The following is a 19,297-nucleotide window of genomic DNA, read 5'->3' as shown; positions in this document are numbered from 1 at the left end:
CAATACAAGAGGACATGGCTTTAAGGTAAGGGGTGGGAAGTTCAAGGGGGATATTAGAGGAAGGTTTTTTACTCAGAGAGTGGTTGGTGCATGGAATACACTGCCTGAGTCAGTGGTGGAGGCAGATACACTAGTGAAGTTTAAGAGACTAGTAGACAGGTATATGGAGGAATTTAAGGTGGGGGCTTATATGGGAGGCAGGGTTTGAGGGTTGGCACAACATTGTGGGCCGAAGGGCCTGTACTGTGCTGTACTTTTCTATGTTCTATGTTGAACCTCATTACCCAGGACATGTCTGCTTCTCACTGGTACCGTCAGGGAGGAGATGCACACTCAACCTTTTATCAACAGGTTCTTCCCCTCTGCCATCAGATTTCTGAACAGACCATAAACCCATGAACACGACTTCATTATTTTGGTCTCCTTTTGCAGTATTCATTTTAATATATTCTTATTGTAACATACAGTAATTTAAAAAATATCTATTGCACTGTACTGCTGCACGAAGCAACAAATTTCACAACATGTGTCAGAGACAATAAACCGGATTTTGATTCTTCTAGACCAAGAGGGACCTTGTCAAATACTTCATGAAAGTCCATGTAGATGACATCCACTGCCCTACTCTACCCTCAGCTATTATCTCTGTCATCTCCTCAAATAACTCAATCAGTACAGAGCCCTGCTGTATTTCCCTAATAAGTCCATAATAAGCCATCTCTATTTCCTGAGGAGACTGAGGTCCTTTAACATCTTTCAGACGATGCTGAGGATGTTCTACGGGTCTGTGGTGTCCAGTGCGATCATGTTTGCTGTTGTGTGCTGGGGCAGCAGGCTGAGGGGAGCCGACACCAACAGAATCAACAAACTCATTTGTAAGGCCAGTGATGTTGTGGGGATGGAACTGGACTCCCTCACGGTGGTGTCTGAAAAGAGGATGCTGTCCAAGTTGCATGCCATCTTGGACAATGTCTCCCATCCACAGGAGTACATTCAGCCAGAGACTCATTCCACCGAGATGCAACACTGAGCGTCACAGGAAGTCACTCCTGCCTGTGGCCATCAAACTTTACAACTCCTCCCTTGGAGGGTCAGACACCCTGAGTTATTTCCTGGCATAATTTACATATTACTATCTAATTATTTATGGTTTTATATTGCTATATTTATACTCTATTCTTGGTTGGGGCAACTGTAACGAAAATCAATTTCCCTCGGGATCAATAAAGTATGACTCTGACTAAATACTGTTCCTAAGGATCTTCTCTCAGCAGTAGCAGTTGGGACTTATCACCACAATATTGTTCAAATGACTCATATCTACTTCATATAAATAAGAACATACTCCATCCTGATCTCAACATCACGTAGGTCCATCTTGGTGAATACTGTCTGAAGTATTTATTAAAGACCTCGGTCACTTCCTCTGTCTCCATGCATAAATTCCCTCCTTTGCCTGTGACTGGACCTATCCTTTCCCTAGCTACCATCTTGCTTAATGGCCATGTTTAACACTATAAATTTCTTGCTTAAGTTCTTCTCTGCTTCCTTTATGTTCCTAAAGGGCTTTGTCCAATTTCAGCTTCCCAAACTTCCTTTTTCCTTTTTCTCTTTTACTAACCTTATAATTTCTCTTTTTTCAAATAATAAATTGATAAAGTTCAGTTCAATCTATTTGAAGCAAATAATTTATATGTTGCTATAAATTACATTGCAGGTTTATAAAACTCCGGTTAGGCTGCATCTGGTGTACTGCACTCAGTTCCGTTTGCTACAATACAGGAAGAATATGAAGGCTATGGAGAGAGTGCTGAAGAGGTTTACCAGGATGGTGCCTGGATTAGAGGACATGTGCTAAAAGGAAAAGTTGGATAAATTTGTGCTGTTTTTTTCTGGCGTGGCAGAGGCTGAGGGGAGATCTAAGAGGGTTATAACATCGTGAGGGGCATAGATGCGTAGATAGCTGGTTTCTTTCCTCACATCAAAATGCCTAATTCTAGAAGACATGCACTTAAGGTGAGAAGGCAAAGTTCAAAGACAATGTGCAGGGCAAGGTTATTTTACACTGAAAATGGGTGTTTGGAATGCATATATGACAGAGGCGTTAAGAGGCTATTAGCTAGTCACATGAATATGCATAAAATAGAGGGCTATGTATCACATGCTGGCAGAAAGGAGTTGGTGTCATTAGCTTAATCAGTTCAGGACAACATTGTGGAAAAGGCCTGTTTCTGGCTATAGTCTTCCATCTACAATGTTGTTATTCTATATTTAATTACAAATTCATAAAAATGACACAGACATCTGCTCACAACTTCCATGTCAACCTTTTTGCCCGTATACGCTAATCCCTTTTAGACAATAGACAATAGGTGCAGGAGTAGGCCATTTAGCCCTTTGAGCCAGCACCGGCATTCACTGTGATCATGGCTGATCATCCACAATCAGTACCCTGTTCCTGCCTTCTCCCCATATCCCTTCACTCCACTATCTTTAAGAACTCTATCTAACTCTTTTTTGAAAGAATCCAGAGAATTGGCTTCCACTGCTTTCTGAGGCATTTTGTTCACACTATGTCTATATCCTTCTATGCCTTGCTTTTTGAGTGCCTGCCTAAATGTCTCTTAAATGTATTGATGGTATCTAACTCTACAACATCCTTTGGCAGTGAGTTCTGGATATCAGCTGCTCTCTATGCAATAAATATTCCCCTCAGATCCTCTTTAAGACTGCTTCCGCTCATCTTAAACCTATGCCTTCCATTGAAGAACTTCTCTAATAGCAAATTGAAAGGATGAGCGTGACAACACCTTATGGACAATGATCTCCAGCTATTTCCCCTTTAAATTTGTTGGGCTATAAGGCATGTACAGACCTTGTAGCCCTGATGCGAGTTCCTTGGGCACACAGATCAAGGGTTACCAAACACTTGTATTTCTTTCCTTCGCAATTGAACTTTATCCATCTTTATTTTGACACCAACCCATCACAAATTCCAGGTACATTTGAGGCCATTGTGTTTAAAGTTAATTTTGAAATCAAATACGACGATCAAGTGGGCAAAAGAAACATTTATGGATGTCATTAATAGTTTTGAAGCCAGGCAATGGGTGGAGAGTCAGTGTGAGCACAAGTAACTGTCATTTTGGTAAGCTTCATTAACTATAGAAACAAGAACAAAAATCAAATGACTGCATGGCCAGATTCTTGTGTAATTCCATCTACATATTTGCTGATGAGAACACCATGTGGGCTGTATCTCAAATAATGATGAGTTGGAGTACAGGAAGGAGATAGACTGCTTAGTTAACATGATGCCATGACAACAAATTTTCCCTCAAAGTCAGCAAACGAGTTTTCTATTATCTTCAGGAAGGAGAAGGTGCACATGTTCCTATCTACATCAACAGTACTGAGGTTGACAGGTTTGAGAGCTCCAAGTGCCTAGGAATGAACATCACTAAAACCTGTCCTGGTCCAACCACATAGATGCCTTGGCCTAGAAAGCTCATCAATGTCTCCAATTCTCATAAATTTGGCATATTCCTATTGACTCTTAACAATTTTTATCAATGCACCATAGAAAGCATTCTTTCTTGATGCATAATGGCTTATGATGGCAACAAAACTGTAGAGAGATGTATTCACAGCTCAACACCTCACAGAAAAAAACAGCCTCTCCCCCTCATGGACTTTGTACTTACACTGCCTTATTAAAACAGCCAGCATAAACAAAGACCCTGCCCACCCCAGGGCACCCTTTTTTCTCCCATTTTTCATCGGGAAGAGGACACAAAAGCCTGAAAGCACATAGCCAGGCTGAATGAGAGTTTCTACCCCACTATAATAAGACAATTGAATAGTTCCCTAGTATGATAAGATGTATGTTTTACCTGACAGTCCACCTCATTATGACCTTGCACCTTATTATTTACCTGCACTGTTCTTCCTCTGTTGCTCTTACACTTCATTCCACAGTCTGTTACTCTTTTCACCCCAATGCATTGTGCGATGATTTGATCTGTACAGACAGTATGTAAGACAAGCCTTTCTCTGTGTACCATATAGCCTACTGTATAATACAGGACTATTTTATGTCGTAGTAACACGTTATTGAGCATGCACTATTAGGCGTGTATTGATCTGTATATATGTGTTCAGTTCGGGATCCGTAAGTAAAAGCCCCTGTTAACATAGCTCCAGTCTCTAGCGTTTTTATTAATGATATTGTTGTGTAAACGGCCACATAGACAACACTCTACATCTCAGAACAAGTAATAAACCAGTTCCAATTCCAATTCCTCATTTGGTACTGAATGGGTTTGCTCTGAGTCTACTCAAACATAATAATCAAACAAAAAAAAAGTAATATGTTGCTATCAAAATAGAGATAAGAAGTTAAGTTGAGGAGGAAATACCAGTATCTGGTAACACATGACCTTGTATCCAGGAAACTGACATTAGGGATACAAGATAGGTACAAGCTTTACAATCTGATAAACTTGGAGGTGATCTTGCTGGAGGTCATTGTCCACCAGAGTTTGTCAGACTTGTTTCTTCAGTAGTCCACCAGCTTGAGACAACGATACCAACCATACATCCACACACAGAAAAAGGGATCAAAAGAGCCTTCTAGGAATACATAGGGATGGAACATCTGTGGCTAGTAAATTTGTCCTTCTTTAAGCAGGCTAATTTGAAATCTTTTAAGCCCTTTACTAGCTTAGTGTATAAATGGGTGACACATCAGTTACTTTGCAAAAGTTTGCAGCTATGAAAATGGTGCCCCATAACATCATATAGATGGTTTGACTCCATATGTCAGGTACTATATACTACATCAGAATTATCAATCTTTATGATTATCAAGGAGTGATATTTCTGTCCTGATACTTTACTCTCCTGTAGAATATCACCTTGACTAATTTTTGTAATAATTGTGCTGTTGTCCTCCATTGATTAGAGCACAAGGCAATTTTATATTTTTAACAGAATACAGCAAGTAGGGTTGTGATCTAGCACTCTCTCCCCATCCATGCAAAACAAACCAAACACATTGTGTGCACTAATATCAAAACCAGGACAATTCATCCAAAGTAGCTCTTTTTTCCCCTTCCCTTGTGCAGGAGTTGCAAAAAAACAACAACAACACTGCTGCAGCAGGAAGGAACAGAAAGGAGTGATGACAGAGAAGAAAGAAGATTGAAGAGAAAACTTTAAGGCTCCGGGACTGACCTCATAATTGGTTAACATTTCCCAGAACAATGTTCAACTCAACTGCATTTTCAATGACTTACCTGAGGAGTCGTAGCTCAGCAAGGAGGGTGGGGTTCTGTTGTGCCTTCTCAGGGGTGGGCTGAGATGCTTGTTCGTGCTCAAGTCTCAATCTCTGAATCTCTTGCAGGATTTCTCTGACAAATGACAAAAGTTACTATGGATTTATATTGCCACAAAAAAAAAACTGACACAGGATATAATTGTAGATACTTGTTCCACTAGAATGTTTCAGTGCAAATCTTCTAGCCAAAAGGTCTTTATTGTGAGGTATTAACTTGGTTCAGTCTGGACACATTCCTTTGAGTCAGATGGATACCACAAATAAGACACTAAATTTTTAAACACCTGGCAATCAATCATTGGTGAGGAATGGGAAATATTTCGCGGGAACACTGGTGCAGTAGACAGTGATGGATTTAGAGCGATGTTACAAAAAGTATTTGATAACTATAAATGTCAACTTTAAAATTAAATCACATATACAGTAAATGCTCATAATTGAAGAATCATCTTAATCTAAACTGATAGCTTACTGGTGTCATAAGGTTTGATTTCACACACCAAACTTGAATATGCAATCATGGTCCTAATGTGGGAGTGACTTGCATTACATAAGACATAGGTGCGGAATTTGGCCAATCAGCCCATCGAGTCTGCTCCTCTATTCTATTATGGCTGATTTATTAACCCTCTCAACTCCATCCTCCTGCCTTCTCCTCATTTTTCAATGGACTATTGCACTTTTTGAGAACAAACCTTCAAGTGATAATAAACTGAAATCATGCTCTTCCCTTTCCAATAATTTGATGGCTAATGTCCTGAGCAAACTGAACACCAATGCCCAGGAGTATATTCTGTTTTATTTCAAAGATGTAAATCTGCTTATTAGCACAATGGTAATATTGTGTTAGGTGACAAAAAAAATAGATTCAGGTCTTCAAATGAACACTTTTTGATTGAACCAGAAGGTCATAGACCAAGAAGTAATAAAGACCAGTGCCTTGATCAATAACTGCAGCCTTACCAGAGATTTCATAACCATTTCTGGTGCTAATGTACACAGTATCACAGCATGATGAATAAAGACCTTCATAAATAACAGTTTCTCCAGTAACTTAGTAACAGTCACAACACCAGAAAGCCTCTCTTGACAATGGGCAGTTAAGTCCCCCACCAGCGTACATTCTGTGCCTTTGCTATTTTCAGTGCTTCTTCCAAGTGTTGATCAAAATGAGGGAGCGGTGATTTGTTATCTCAGAGTGGATGATACAAGTAATCAGGAGTCGGTTTCCTGTTCCATATTTCCCTTTCAATGTTGCTCTCAAGGTACAACTGAGAAATTTTGTCAGGCCATTTTTGAGGACCTTTAAGAGTCACATATAAGGCAGATGAGGTCAGCCAGAGACTTGAGTTTAAATCAACAGTGGTGCTAAAATTTACATTCAGTTAATAGCATGGATGTACGTTTCTGAAAATATACCATTGTTGATTTAAACTCAAGTCTCTGGCTGTTAGGCCAGCCAAATGGATGACCAGCCTTGTAATTTAACCACTTTAGCACGGTCTTACCATTTTTGTGGAAGATGCAAAAATATTAGTGTATGAATGCAAGGACCAGAAAAATAAAATTAAAGCTGCATCACCTACCTATTCTTGTTTTCAAGTTCAGCAATCAGCTGCCGATGCTGCTTATTGGCATCTATGGTAGAGGTCAGATCAGAGGGAGCACGCTGTTGCTAGAAAGATGTATAAATATTTTGTTTTAGAATTTGTGTACTTCTTCCACAGAACATTAGAAAGCATTGGAGATTAGAGCCAAATATAGAAGAGGAATGGATTTGTATTTGCAGCAGGAAGATAAAAAAAAGTGATTTAATATCCAAAGTGCCAATGATGCTGCAGTATAAAAAATATATATCATTGTATATTAAATTTAAATCTGTAGTGCCTCTGCTGCACTATTTTTGAGGTTAGCCTCCTAAAGGCAGTTTAGACTTATGAAATTATGAGACAAAAACAGTAGCAATTAGCTGCAAGTAATCTTTCACTTCATAACAACTCCATGTTCCACTTTATTTTTATCTAAAGTATTCAATTCATAAAGCGCATTGGAAACTAAACTGAGGAACGTAAAGTGGATTTCACAAACGTACTGTTTGTTGAGAAGGAATGATCAAAGTGATGCAGCAGGTAATATTGAACTGTTCAGCTGTAACAAAATTTAATTATCACATTAAAACATTTAAAAATGAACTTGAAAGAAACCAAACTTACTGAAGATGCTGCTTCAGCAGCTAGTCGTGCTGCATATCTTGCTATTAATCGATGTTCTTCATCCAATCGGTTTGGACTGTCAAGGACACTACAGAGACGAAAAAAGAAACCTCAACAAAATAGAGTTATTCATTTTCAATCTCACTCATTTAATTTCTTCCATGGATCCTGTTTTTACTACTGAGAATTTACTACTGAGAATGTCTTCACACAGAAAGGAAGTTACTTGCAATTCTTTACATTCATATAACTGTGTTGCATAAAATAGTTCGCCAGAGGCAAAAGACTTACAGCTTGCTCCTGTTACATACTTAAGGTAGTATATACTGTAAACTAAAGATCCGTCATTCACTGTTCACCATTTTGAAGCTCAAGCACCCAATCTGCCAATATGTTTCCTCAAATCTACTGTAGACAGTTTACAGTCTGTAATTCTTTTCCAATAATAATTGTAATGAACTCGAGAATTGAGAAAGAAAATCCAGTACTAGAAGAAGAGAAGGAAAGCAGGAAACATAGAGTTTGTATAATAAATATAGAGAAGTTATTTCCTTTTTTCATTAATAGACACAAATTTAATATCAATGGCAAAAGAACCACAGGGGAGGAAAATTATTAAAAATCAGCAAATTATTGAAATCTGGAGCACACTGTGAAAGAGCGGTGGAAGCAGAAATAATGGCAAGATATAAAACAAATTGAACATGATTTAAGAAGCAGCAATCTGTGGGATTGTAAAAGAAAAAAAAGAATGAGAATTAGATTAAGTTGATAGCCTATTCAAAAGGGCCTAAACACGAACAATATACAAATGAATCTCCTCTACTGCAGTATCCCAAGAGTTACTGCATGATTTGTATGACATTGGAATACTATTGACACTCAAAACAAAACAATGCAAAGGTATTCCTTAGCTAATTTACAATGGTGGAAATTCAGCTGGGCTTGCTTCTGAGCCTAGAATTACTGCTATGGAGCAAGACCTCAATCCTCGCCATGGTAAACATTAACACCAATTCCAAGAAGGGCTCACTTAGTTGGCAATTGCCTTCTGCAAACGAATGGTGCCTGCTTTACCAATGAAATTCATACTCAGTGACTCATAAAAGCTGAAAAACTGCTGAACCTTCATGACCCAATAGTCACACATAACTTTGAAGAGCTCTGAGCATTTTTGGGTTTATTTGCAGACTCCTGCATATTGCAAAGGCCAAGGAAACCTGACACAGTTATGGAGGGCCTTTAAGGGTATCAGTGGAGTGGACGGCAGGCGAACTGCAGGGGTACCAATCAAGGAACCAATGCAGTTCTCCTCAGCATTCCAATAGCACTGGGTGAGAACAGAGGGCAGTACTGATATAAAGCAATGGAAACCTCATCAACCTCCAGTGCTAGGGATATAATGAAACTATGAGAACTGTCACTCAGAAATCTATCGAGTCATGGATTGAACCACTTGTTCCATGATCGAAGTAAAAGTCACCATGCTATGTGCAAATCACCACAGTAACATGTAACTTGACTACTCAATACTCTATCTCACTCCACACAACATCACTGACAGGCTGGTTAAGCTCCTTATCACTCCCTTGAATAACCATCAGGCTGGATTCTTGTTATTAACACACCCACTACAGCAGGTGATTACATTTCCCCATTGACAAGTTGGCTACTCTGTTTTTACCCCACACCATAGTTTCGACAGTCTATCTGGTGATTCAGTGTTTGTAGTTATTAAAGATTTTGTTTGCTACAGAGTCCTCAGTTGTAACCTATGCCCTCAACTCCTTTGATTCCTATCTTTAATATCAGACTTCTACCATACCCATCTGAAATATTCAATCCACAGTACAAAGCCAACCATCCATCACAAACACAGAGTGCTCAACCAATAATTTCCCTTTTTCTATGACTGTTAACTACATCCCGACTGACAAACCAACCTCCAAATCTTCTAGTACCTTCCCTTCCTTCCCTCAATTGCTAACTCATGAAACTGGCAAAATCTTGTTGAGCTGGCTGAGGAAGGCAGAGAGAAATTTAGAAAATTTCAAAGGTATCCTGTGATTAACTTGGGGAGGTGGGAGGGGGCGTTCTACTTGGACATCCATACAGTTGGATCTCTCAACCAGATATGCTGCTCTATCCTTTTTGAGAAACAGAGTAAATAATTAGGCCAAACTTCAGCCAGATGTTACAACTGTTGTAGATAGTTGTTTACACTCAAGGAACATAACACAGGTGACAAAAAGTAGGCAAAATTTTCATTAGTTATTAAATGAAGCTAAGTTTTTGAATCGCACAGAAGCAATGCTGAAGACAATCTTGCATGCCACAGTTCCCAAAGAGACATCTGATTGTGTAGAGGGAAAGAGAGTGTAGAAGAAGCCAAGTGGGGGCAGTCAGCACTTCGTTCATGCCATGGTTCCCAAGGAGACATTGGATTGCGAATAATTAGTCACTTGGCAAAGGCCAATAAAAATAAGTTATGTTGAATCAGAGCAGCTATTGTGGGAATGGCCATTGTGTGAGTGAGCCAGTATTAGAGTGGGAGGTTGAGGCTTTGGCTCTTCGAGGCTTCGGCAAGAAGGAGAGTAGGCCATAACTAGAGGATTTTTTCCTTTATTTTTTCTTTCTTTCTAATTGCATATTTAAAGCAGAGGGAATGCCAGGTCAGATAGTGGAATGCTGCTTTTGCAGAGTAATGGAAGGCAGAGAGACCTCCAAGTATTGCTGCAAGAAGTGCATCTAGCTGCAGTTTCTAACGACTCTATTAAGGAGCTTGAGCTGGAACTGGATGAACTCTGGATCATTCAGGAGGACAGGACATACAGGGAGGTAGTTATGACAATGAAGTGTAGGACATAGGTAACTGGCTGGCTATAAGCAAGGGAAAGGGGATAGGCAGCTGGTGCTGAGTACCCCAGTGTAGGGGAACACTTTTCATCTAGTGATCATAATGTCACTAATTTCAAGGTAATTATAGAAAAGGACAATTCTGGTCCTCAAGTTAAGATTCTCATTTGGAGAAAGTCCAATTTTGATGGTATCAGAAAGGAATGAGATAGGTTGTTTTCTGGCAAAGGTGTACTTCGTAAGTAGGAGGCCTTCAAAAGTGAAATTTAGAGAGTGCAGAGATTGTGTGTTCCTGTCAGAATAAAAGGCAAGGAAAACAGATTTAATGACCCTTGGATTTTGAGGGATATTGAGATGGTGGTAAAGAAAAAAAAGGAGGTACTCAGCAGCTAGAAACAAACGAAAAACTTGAGGAGTGTAAGGAATGCAAGAGAATACTTAAGGTAATCAAGGAGGCCTAAAAGAAGGCATGAGGTTGTGCTAGAAAATAAGGTGAAGGGGAATCCTATGGACTCTGCTGATATGTTAGGAGCAAAAGCATAGCAAGGAACAAAATAGGTCCTCTGGAAGATTATAGTGGTAAGTCAATTTGTGGGGGGAAAATAGATGGGGGAGGGCTTAAATGGATTTTTTGTATCTTTATTTAACCGGGAAATGGATGTAGAGTTTATAGATGTGGGGCAAAGGAGCAGAGAGGCCATGGACCCAATACAGATTACAGAGGAGGAGGTGTTTACTGTTTGGAGGAAAATTAGGGTGGATAAATCCCCAGAACTTGACAAGATGTTCCCTTGGATCCTATGGGAAGCTAGTGCAGAAATGGCAGGGGCCCAAGCAGAGATTTACAATGTCCTGAGCCAAGGATGAGGTGCCAGAGGATTGGAGGATAGCTAACGTTGTTCCATTGTTTAAGAAAGGCTTTTAGAATAAGACAGGAAATTATAGGCCTGCGAGCCTCTAATTTACTGGAAAGTTACTGCAAGATATTCTAAGGGACCAGATATAGAAATATTTGGGTAGACAGGGAGGGATTAGGGATAGTTAGCGTAGCTTTTGTGTGCTGAGTCGCCTCCAATCAATCTTATAGGGTTTTTTGAGGAAGTTACTACGAAAGCTGATGAAGGCAAGGCAGTGGAAGTTATTTATATGGACTTTAGCAAGGCTTTTGACAAGGTCCCATATGGGAGGTTAGTCAAGTAGGTTCAGTCATTCGGCATTCAAGATGAGGCAGTGAATTGAATTAGACATTGGCTTCGCAGGAGAAGGCAGAGAGTGGGAGTAGACGGTTGCCTCTCTAACAGGAAGTGTGTGACTAGTAGTGTGCCCCAGGGATTGGTGCTGGGTATGTTGTTGTTTCTCATCTATATCAACAATCTGGATGATAATATGGTAAACTGGATCAACAAATTTAGCAGATGATACCAAGATTAGCGGTGTAGCGGACAGCAAGGAAGACAATCAAAGCTTGCAGTGGTATCTGGACCAGCTGAAAAACTGGGCTGAAAAATGGCAGATGGAATTTAATGCAGGCAAGTGTGAGGTGGTGCCCTTTGGGAGGACAAGCCAGGGTAGGTCTTACACAGTGAGCAGTAGGGCATTGAGAAGTGTGATAGAACACAGGAAACTGGGAATAAAGATCCATAATTCCTTGAGCACAGCGCCACAGGTAGATGGGGTTGTAACAAAAGCTTTTGGCACATTGGCCTTCATAAATCATACTACTGAGTACAGGAGATGGGATGTTATGCTGAAGTTGTATAAAATGTTGGTGAAGTCCAGTTTGGTGTACTGTGTGCAGTTTTGGTCACCTACCTACAGAAAATATGCAAATAAGATTGAAGGAGTGCAGTGAAAATTTACAAAGTACATGGATGTTGCCGGGAGTTGGGGACCTGAGTTATAGGGAAAAGGTTGAATAGGTTTGGATTTATGCCTTGAACATAGAAGATTGAGGGGAGATTTGATAGAGGTATACAAGATTATGAGGGGTATAGACAGGGTAAACGGAAGCATGCTTTTTCCACTGAGTTTGGCTAGAACTAGAAGTCATGGGTTAATGGGGAAAGGTGAAATGTTTAAGGGGAAAATATGGGGAAACTTCTTCACTCAGAGGGTGATGAGAGTCTGGAACAAGCTGCCAGTGCAAGTGGGGGATCCAGGGTCACCTTCAACATTGATAGATACATGGATGGGAGGGGTGTTTTGGACTATGGACTGGATGCGGATCGATGGGATTAGGCAGATTAATGGTTCAGCACAGACTAAATGGCTGAAGGGCTTGTTTCTGTGCTGGAGTGTTATATGACTCTATAACAAAACACAGGAGGCATTCTTATCTCAAGCAACATGAACAAATGGAATTAATATGACTCATTTTGTTGTAAGGATATTGAGGGACAGCAAAATAACAAGTTGGATGCATTCTTTTTGTAAAAGTTGTCTTGAGGTTAATGTACTTAACACTATTGTCACTCAAATAATTAATAAAGCACCCACAGCAAACAACTGTCTTGTAGAATGTTTTGCAGCTATGAGTAAGAGAAATATAAACTGAATATATCGATAAAATATCAATAACGTTAAGGGGAATTGTCTATTGACCTCGTTATAATGGAAGTGAGCAATATTAAACAGGAAATAATGTTAATTATAAGCATTAATTAATAAGGAAGCTTGTAATATAGATGATAACCCTGAGGGAAGTTCAACTATCTTAAAATTAGTTGTAAAAAGATAAAAAGGGATAAGGAAATGAAGCTCATACAATGTAAACAGGATTAGTTTTTCAACCCAAACAATCCCAACAATTCCAAACAGAGAATGGATCACAGCTAATTAGAGTGAACATTTAGGCAATATATCATGCTTTATCATGGTAATCATGAATGACAGAAAAGACTAGTGTGGCAATATGTAGAAAAGCCAATTATGAAGAACTGACAACAGAACTTGTAAAAAAAAAGCAACATTTTTCGCAGATCATGTATTCATCAACTGGATATCAGAATTAGAATCAAAATCAGGCTTATTATCACTGACATGTGACAGGAAATTTGTTATCTTAGCAGCAGCAGTTCAATGCAATACATAATCTAGCAGAGAGAGAAAAAAAAATAAATTAAATAAAACATAATAAATAAACAAGTAAATCAATTATGTATATTGCATAGATTTTAAAAAATGTACAAAAACAGAAATACTGTATAATAAAAAAAAAGTGAGATAGTGTCCAAAGCTTCAATGTCCATTTAGGAATCAGATGGCAGAGGGGAAGAAACTGTTCCTGAATCGCTGAGTGTGTGCTTCCAGGCTTCTATATCTCCTACCTGATGGTAACAGTGAGAAAAGGGCATGCCCTGGGTGCTGGAGGTCCTTAGTAATGGACGCTGCCTTTCTGAGACTCAAACACCAACATAGAGATTTCAAGAAAATATAATTTTGCCTAGGAAAATGAGAACAATATCAATAGCAACAATAAATCATCATAAATACATGAAGGATATAAGGGAGCAACTAGATGTAGTTGTCAAAGTAAAAGTAGTTTTTTTTAGAGCAGCGGCTAATTGGAAATTGAAAGTGTGAAAAGACGTAGCTCACTCAGGTTCTCCGATTGAGTACATAAGGCATCAACTCGGAGCAGTTCGCTGTTTTGAGCAATGGCCAATCGGAGATCAGGATTGATTGGCAAAAGCAAATTAAAATAAGACAAGAGCAAGTGGAGTGGCTATCATTGGAGTGGGCAGTGGTACAGTGGGAATGTTAAGGCTTTAGCTCTTCAATGCTTCAGCGAGAAGAGACTTGAGTGAGAGAAAGCAAAATTCTGTAGGTAGTTATTTTTCCCCGCAGTTTATTTATTGTTTTTTCTTCTTTATATTTGCTCAGTTAGATCAGTAGGGATGCCAGACAGGACAACTGGATGCTCCTCTTGTGGGATGTGGACACACAGGGATATGTCCAGTGAACCTGGCTACCACATCTGTGAGAAATGCATACAGCTGCAGCATTTAACACTCCACATTAAGGATTTGAAACTGGAACTGGATGAAATCCAGATCATTCGTCAGGCTTAGGGGGTGATAGATAGGATATATAGAGAGGTAGTTATGCCCAAGGTGCAGGATACAGGAAACTGAGTTTCAGTCAGAAAGGATCACAAGACAAAGGAGCAGAAGTAGGCCATTTGGCCCACCTTCAGCTAAACTATTCACCCATCTAGTTCCAATTTCCGGCTTTTTCCCCATATCCCTTGATACCCTGACTAATTAGATACCTATCAATCTCCTCCTTAAACACCCTCAATGATCGGGCCTCCACAGCCGTATGTGGCAATGAATTCCATAAATCCACGACCCTCTGACTAAAAAAATTTCTCCTCATCTCTGTTTTAAATGGGTACCTTCTAATTCTAAGACTAGCCTTTTGCCCTGGACTCACCCACCAAGGGAAACAGCCTTTCCACATCTACTCTGTCCAATCCTTTCAACATTCGAAATGTTTCTGTGAGATCCCCTCTCATTCTTCTATGCTCTAATGAATACAGTCCAAGAGCTGACAAGCACTCCTCATATGTTAGCCCCTGCATTCCAGGAATCATCCTCGTAAATCTTCTCTGAACTCTCTCCAACATCAGTACACCCCTTCTAAGATAGGGGGCCCAAAACTGCACATAGTATTCCAAATGAGGTCTCACCAGTGCCCCACAGAGCCTCATCAACACCTCCTTACTCTTATACACTATTCTTCTTGAAATGAATGCCAACATAGCATTCACCTTCCTTACCGCCGATCCAACCTGGTGGTTAACCTTTAGGGTATCCTGTACGAGGACCCCCAAGTCCCTTTGCACTTCTGATTTTGAATTTTCTCCCCATCTAAATAATAATCTGCCCGATTATTTCTTCTTCCAAAATGTACAACCGTACGTTTCTCATCATTTTATCTCATCTGCCATTTCTTTGCCCACTCTCCTAAATTGACTAAGTCTCTCTGCAACCTTTCCATTTCTTCAACACTTCCTGCTCCTCCACCTATCTTGGTGTCATCCGCAAACTTAGCCACAAAACCATTTAATTCATAATCTAAATCATCGGAAAACATTTAAAAAAGAAGCGACCCCAACACCAACCCCTGCGGAACACCACCAGTAACTGGCAACCAATCAGAATAGGATCCCTTTATTCCCACCCTTTGCTTTCTGCCTATCAGACAATGCTCCACCCATTTCAACATCTTTCCTGTAATTCCATGGGCTCTCACCTTATTAAGCAGCCTCTTATGCCGCACCTTATCGAATGCTTTTTGAAAATCCAAATACACAACATCCGCAGCCTCTCCCTTGTCAATCTTATTTGAGATTACCTCAAAAAATTCCAATAGGTTGGTGAGGCAGGATCTTCCCTTCATGAAACCATGCTGGCTTGAGCCTATCTTGTCATGCACCTCGAGGATAAAAGGGTTACATAGCCAGTACCCCTGTGGCCAACCTGTCAACAATAGGTATACCACTCTAGATGTTATTGGGGTAGGAATGACCTAGCAGAGGAAAGACACAGCGGTCAGGTCTCTGGCAATGACTCAAACGGGGGAGAAGAGGCAAGCTGTGGTGATAAGAGATTTGTTAGTTAGGGGAATAGAAAGGAGGTTCTGTGAATGAGGCCACAACATTCCCTGGATGGTATGTTGCCTCCCAGGTGCCAGGGACATTTCGGACTGAGTCTTCAGCATTCTTAAGCAGGAGGGTGAACAGCCAGAAGTCGTGGTCCAGGTAGGTACCAAAGACATAAGCAGGCAGACTGATGAAGTTCTGCAATGAGTTCCGGGAGTCAGGTGCTATTAAAGGTCAGAACCTCCAGGTTTGTGATATAAGGACTGCTACCTAAGTCTTGTGCTAGTGAGGCCAGAAATGGGAAAATTATAGTTTAACATATGGTTAAGGAGTTATTTTAGGAGAGAGAGCATCAGATTTTTGGTTCATTGGGGGTCTCTTTCAGGGAAGGTAGGACCTGTACAGAAGAGACAGTTTGTACCTGAGTTGTTGGGGGTCTAATATTCAGGCAGGAAGGTTTACCAGTGCTGTACTTGGGTGGGGGGGGGGGGGGTTCAAACTAGAATTGCATGAAGATGGGAACCAAAGTGCCAGAATAGATAGTGGAGAGGTTGTGGAGACAACTGTTAAGACAGCAGACAAAGTCAAGAGTTTGTCAAATTTGTCAAATCAGTGTTCAGGAAAATTTCCTTAACCAGTACGTAGAAGTCCCAATGAGATCGTGTGTGATACTTGATCTGTTATTAGGGAATGAGACAGGACTGGTGACAGATGTTTCTGTAGGGGAACAGTTTGCATTGAGTGATCATAATGCCATTCGTTTCAAAGTAAATAGAGAAAAACAGGTCTGGCTTGGCGTTGAGATTCTTAATTGGAGAAAGGCCAATTTTGATGGTATCAGAAAGGATCTGGCAAGTGTGGATCGGGACAGGCTGTTTTCTGGCAAAGGTGTACTTGGTAAGTGGGAGGCCTTCAAAAGTGAAATTTTGAGAGCACAAAGCATGCATGTGCCTGCCAAAATAAAAGGTAAAGATTACAGGTTTAGGGAACCTTGGTTTTCAAGAAATATTGAGGCCCTGGTTAAGAAAAAAAAAAGGAGGTGCATAACAGGTAGGAGCAAATAAATTGGTTATGGAGTACAAGAATACAAGAGAACAATTAAGAAGGAAATCAGGAGGGCTAAAAGAGGGCATGGCATTGCTCCAGCAGAGAAGGTGAGAGAATCCAATGAGATTCTACAGACGTTAAGATCAAAAAGATTGCAAGGGACAAAATCGATCCTCTGAAAGATCAGAATGGTAATCCATATGTGGAGCCAAAAGAGATGGGGGAGATCTTAAATTAGTTTTATGCCTCTGTGTTTACTCAGGAGACAGACACAGAGTCTACAGATGCAAGGCAAAGCAGCATCGACCAAGGATTCTATACAGATTACAGAGGAGGAGGTGTTTACTGTCTTGATGCAAATTAGGGTGGATAAATCCCCAGAGTTTGACAAGGTGTTCCCTCAGACCCTATGGGAGGAAAGTGCAGAAATTTCAGGGACCCTAGCAGAGATATTTAAATCATCCTTAGCGACAGGTGTGCAGTTTTGGTGATTTACCTACAGGAAAGATGTAAGTAAGTTTGAAAGAGTTCAGAGACAATTTACAAGAATGTTGCTGGGAATGGAGGACCTGAGTTACAAGGAAAGATCGAATTGGATTTAATTGGAACATAATAGATTGAGGGGGAGATTCCGTAGAAGTATATGGTTCAAAATTATGAGAGGTATAGATAGGGTAAATGCAAATAGGCTTTTTTCCACTGAGGTTGGGCAGGACTACAACTAGAGGTCATGGGTTAAGGGTGAAAGGTGAAATGTTTAAGGGGGGCATGAGGGGAAACTTCTTCACTCAGCTGGTCGTGAGAGTGTAGAATGAGCTGCCAGTAGAAGTAGTGAATGCAAGCTGGATTTCAATGTTTAAGAAAAGTTTGGATAGATACATAGATGGTAGGGATATGGGAGCAACAGTCCTGGTGCAGGTCGATAGGAATAGTCAGTTTAAATGGTTCGACACAGACTAGAAGGGCTGAAGGGCCTGTTCCTGAGCAGTACTTTTCTCTGACTCTAAGGAAAGAGCATATTCTAATTATATAGCCTTTACAGGAAACTATGATAATCAAATATGTAAAGACAATAAATTAGGTCAAATAATTGGAAAGGCAAAGAAAACTGAAACAAATTATCAAGGAAACCAAACACGATTAAAATGATGAGTGGGAAGGTGAGGTAAGTGTTACTTCTATTGCATACCAATTGTTTTGTCATATGGTTCATGAACGAGAGTCCCACTTCCTGTTTGACATTCTGATTCAATTTTTTTCCCTTTCTCACATTCCCCTCTCTCAGCATCTAAACTGACAAGAGGTGGAAACTGCTATTTCTTCAGTAGCCAGGTTTTGTGTGTTCTGTAAAATTACTTCTGGCAATATAGCCTGCCATGCATGCGTGTGATTAACTGATGAGTCATGAGACATTTCAGAAATACCTGAAATATAGGAAACTCTCAGCTCGCAGTCTCCAGCCTTTGACCTGTCACAGAACATAACTGAATGAGGGAAGTGTGACTCCTGCCAGGACAATTGGCATTCCCTTATGTGATGTGGTGTCTCTGTTCACACCCTAATGATACATGTAGAAAGCCTCAGTTCACCTAAGGCAGTTGAAAGGCAATATGCCTGTGCTATGAGAAGCTTGTAGCAATGCATATTGTAACAGTAACACTTGCTTGTGTCCAGCAAGAGGGAATAAGATGAAGATTATCCCTTTTGCCAGAAACAAGATGATCCTTCTGGTTGAAGTGTATGGAAAAATCTGCAAGCCCAGTATCATCAAAGTCTTGAGACTGCCAGATTAATAGAGTTATAAGAACAGTGTCTGTTAATGTTTGTACTTATTATGGAAACCATCTGTGTCAATTACACAATAATTATGCTTCACTGCTTTGTTATTATTGCTAATTATTTTATTTATCTCTTGTATAAGATACATAAAGTGAGGAGGTTATTTTTTCTGTCTGTGCCTTTTCCAACAATCAATAAGATCATGGCTGGTATTGCATCTCAGCACTAATTTCTGCAAAATCTCCTGATGTTTCTTAACGTCTAAACATCTGTCAATTTTTTCCTTGAATATACTCAACCACTGAACAACTTTGGCAGAGAAATCCAAAAAATCTGTCCCCTATTGGTGAAGAAATATTTTCTCATTTAGGTTTTGAATAGATGATCACTAACCTTGGGATTTCTAACACTGCCTGTAGATGTCCCACCCCTCCCCAACCATTCCGGCCAAGGAAAGCA

General features: G+C 40.1%; 1 protein-coding gene across 12 annotated transcripts in view; it reads right to left on the bottom strand.

Moving 5' to 3' along the window:
• The window catches only part of dtna (dystrobrevin, alpha), a 205,021-nt gene that overhangs the window by 57,275 nt on the left and 128,449 nt on the right, over positions 1 to 19,297 (bottom strand). For all 12 annotated transcript variants that reach the window (XM_063063098.1, XM_063063106.1, XM_063063113.1 and 9 more), the window contains 3 exons: positions 7,552 to 7,639; positions 6,925 to 7,013; positions 5,298 to 5,411 (listed from right to left, as the gene is read on the bottom strand). In XM_063063098.1, coding sequence (XP_062919168.1) covers positions 5,298 to 5,411; positions 6,925 to 7,013; positions 7,552 to 7,639 — 291 coding nt within the window. The remainder of the gene's footprint in view (positions 1 to 5,297; positions 5,412 to 6,924; positions 7,014 to 7,551; positions 7,640 to 19,297) is intronic.

Source organism: Mobula hypostoma, chromosome 1 (genome assembly GCF_963921235.1).
Source record: "Mobula hypostoma chromosome 1, sMobHyp1.1, whole genome shotgun sequence".
NCBI classification, from domain to species: Eukaryota; Metazoa; Chordata; class Chondrichthyes; order Myliobatiformes; family Myliobatidae; genus Mobula; species Mobula hypostoma.
Note: the sequence above shows the minus strand (reverse complement) of the source record. Positions and strands in the feature narration are given on the sequence as shown.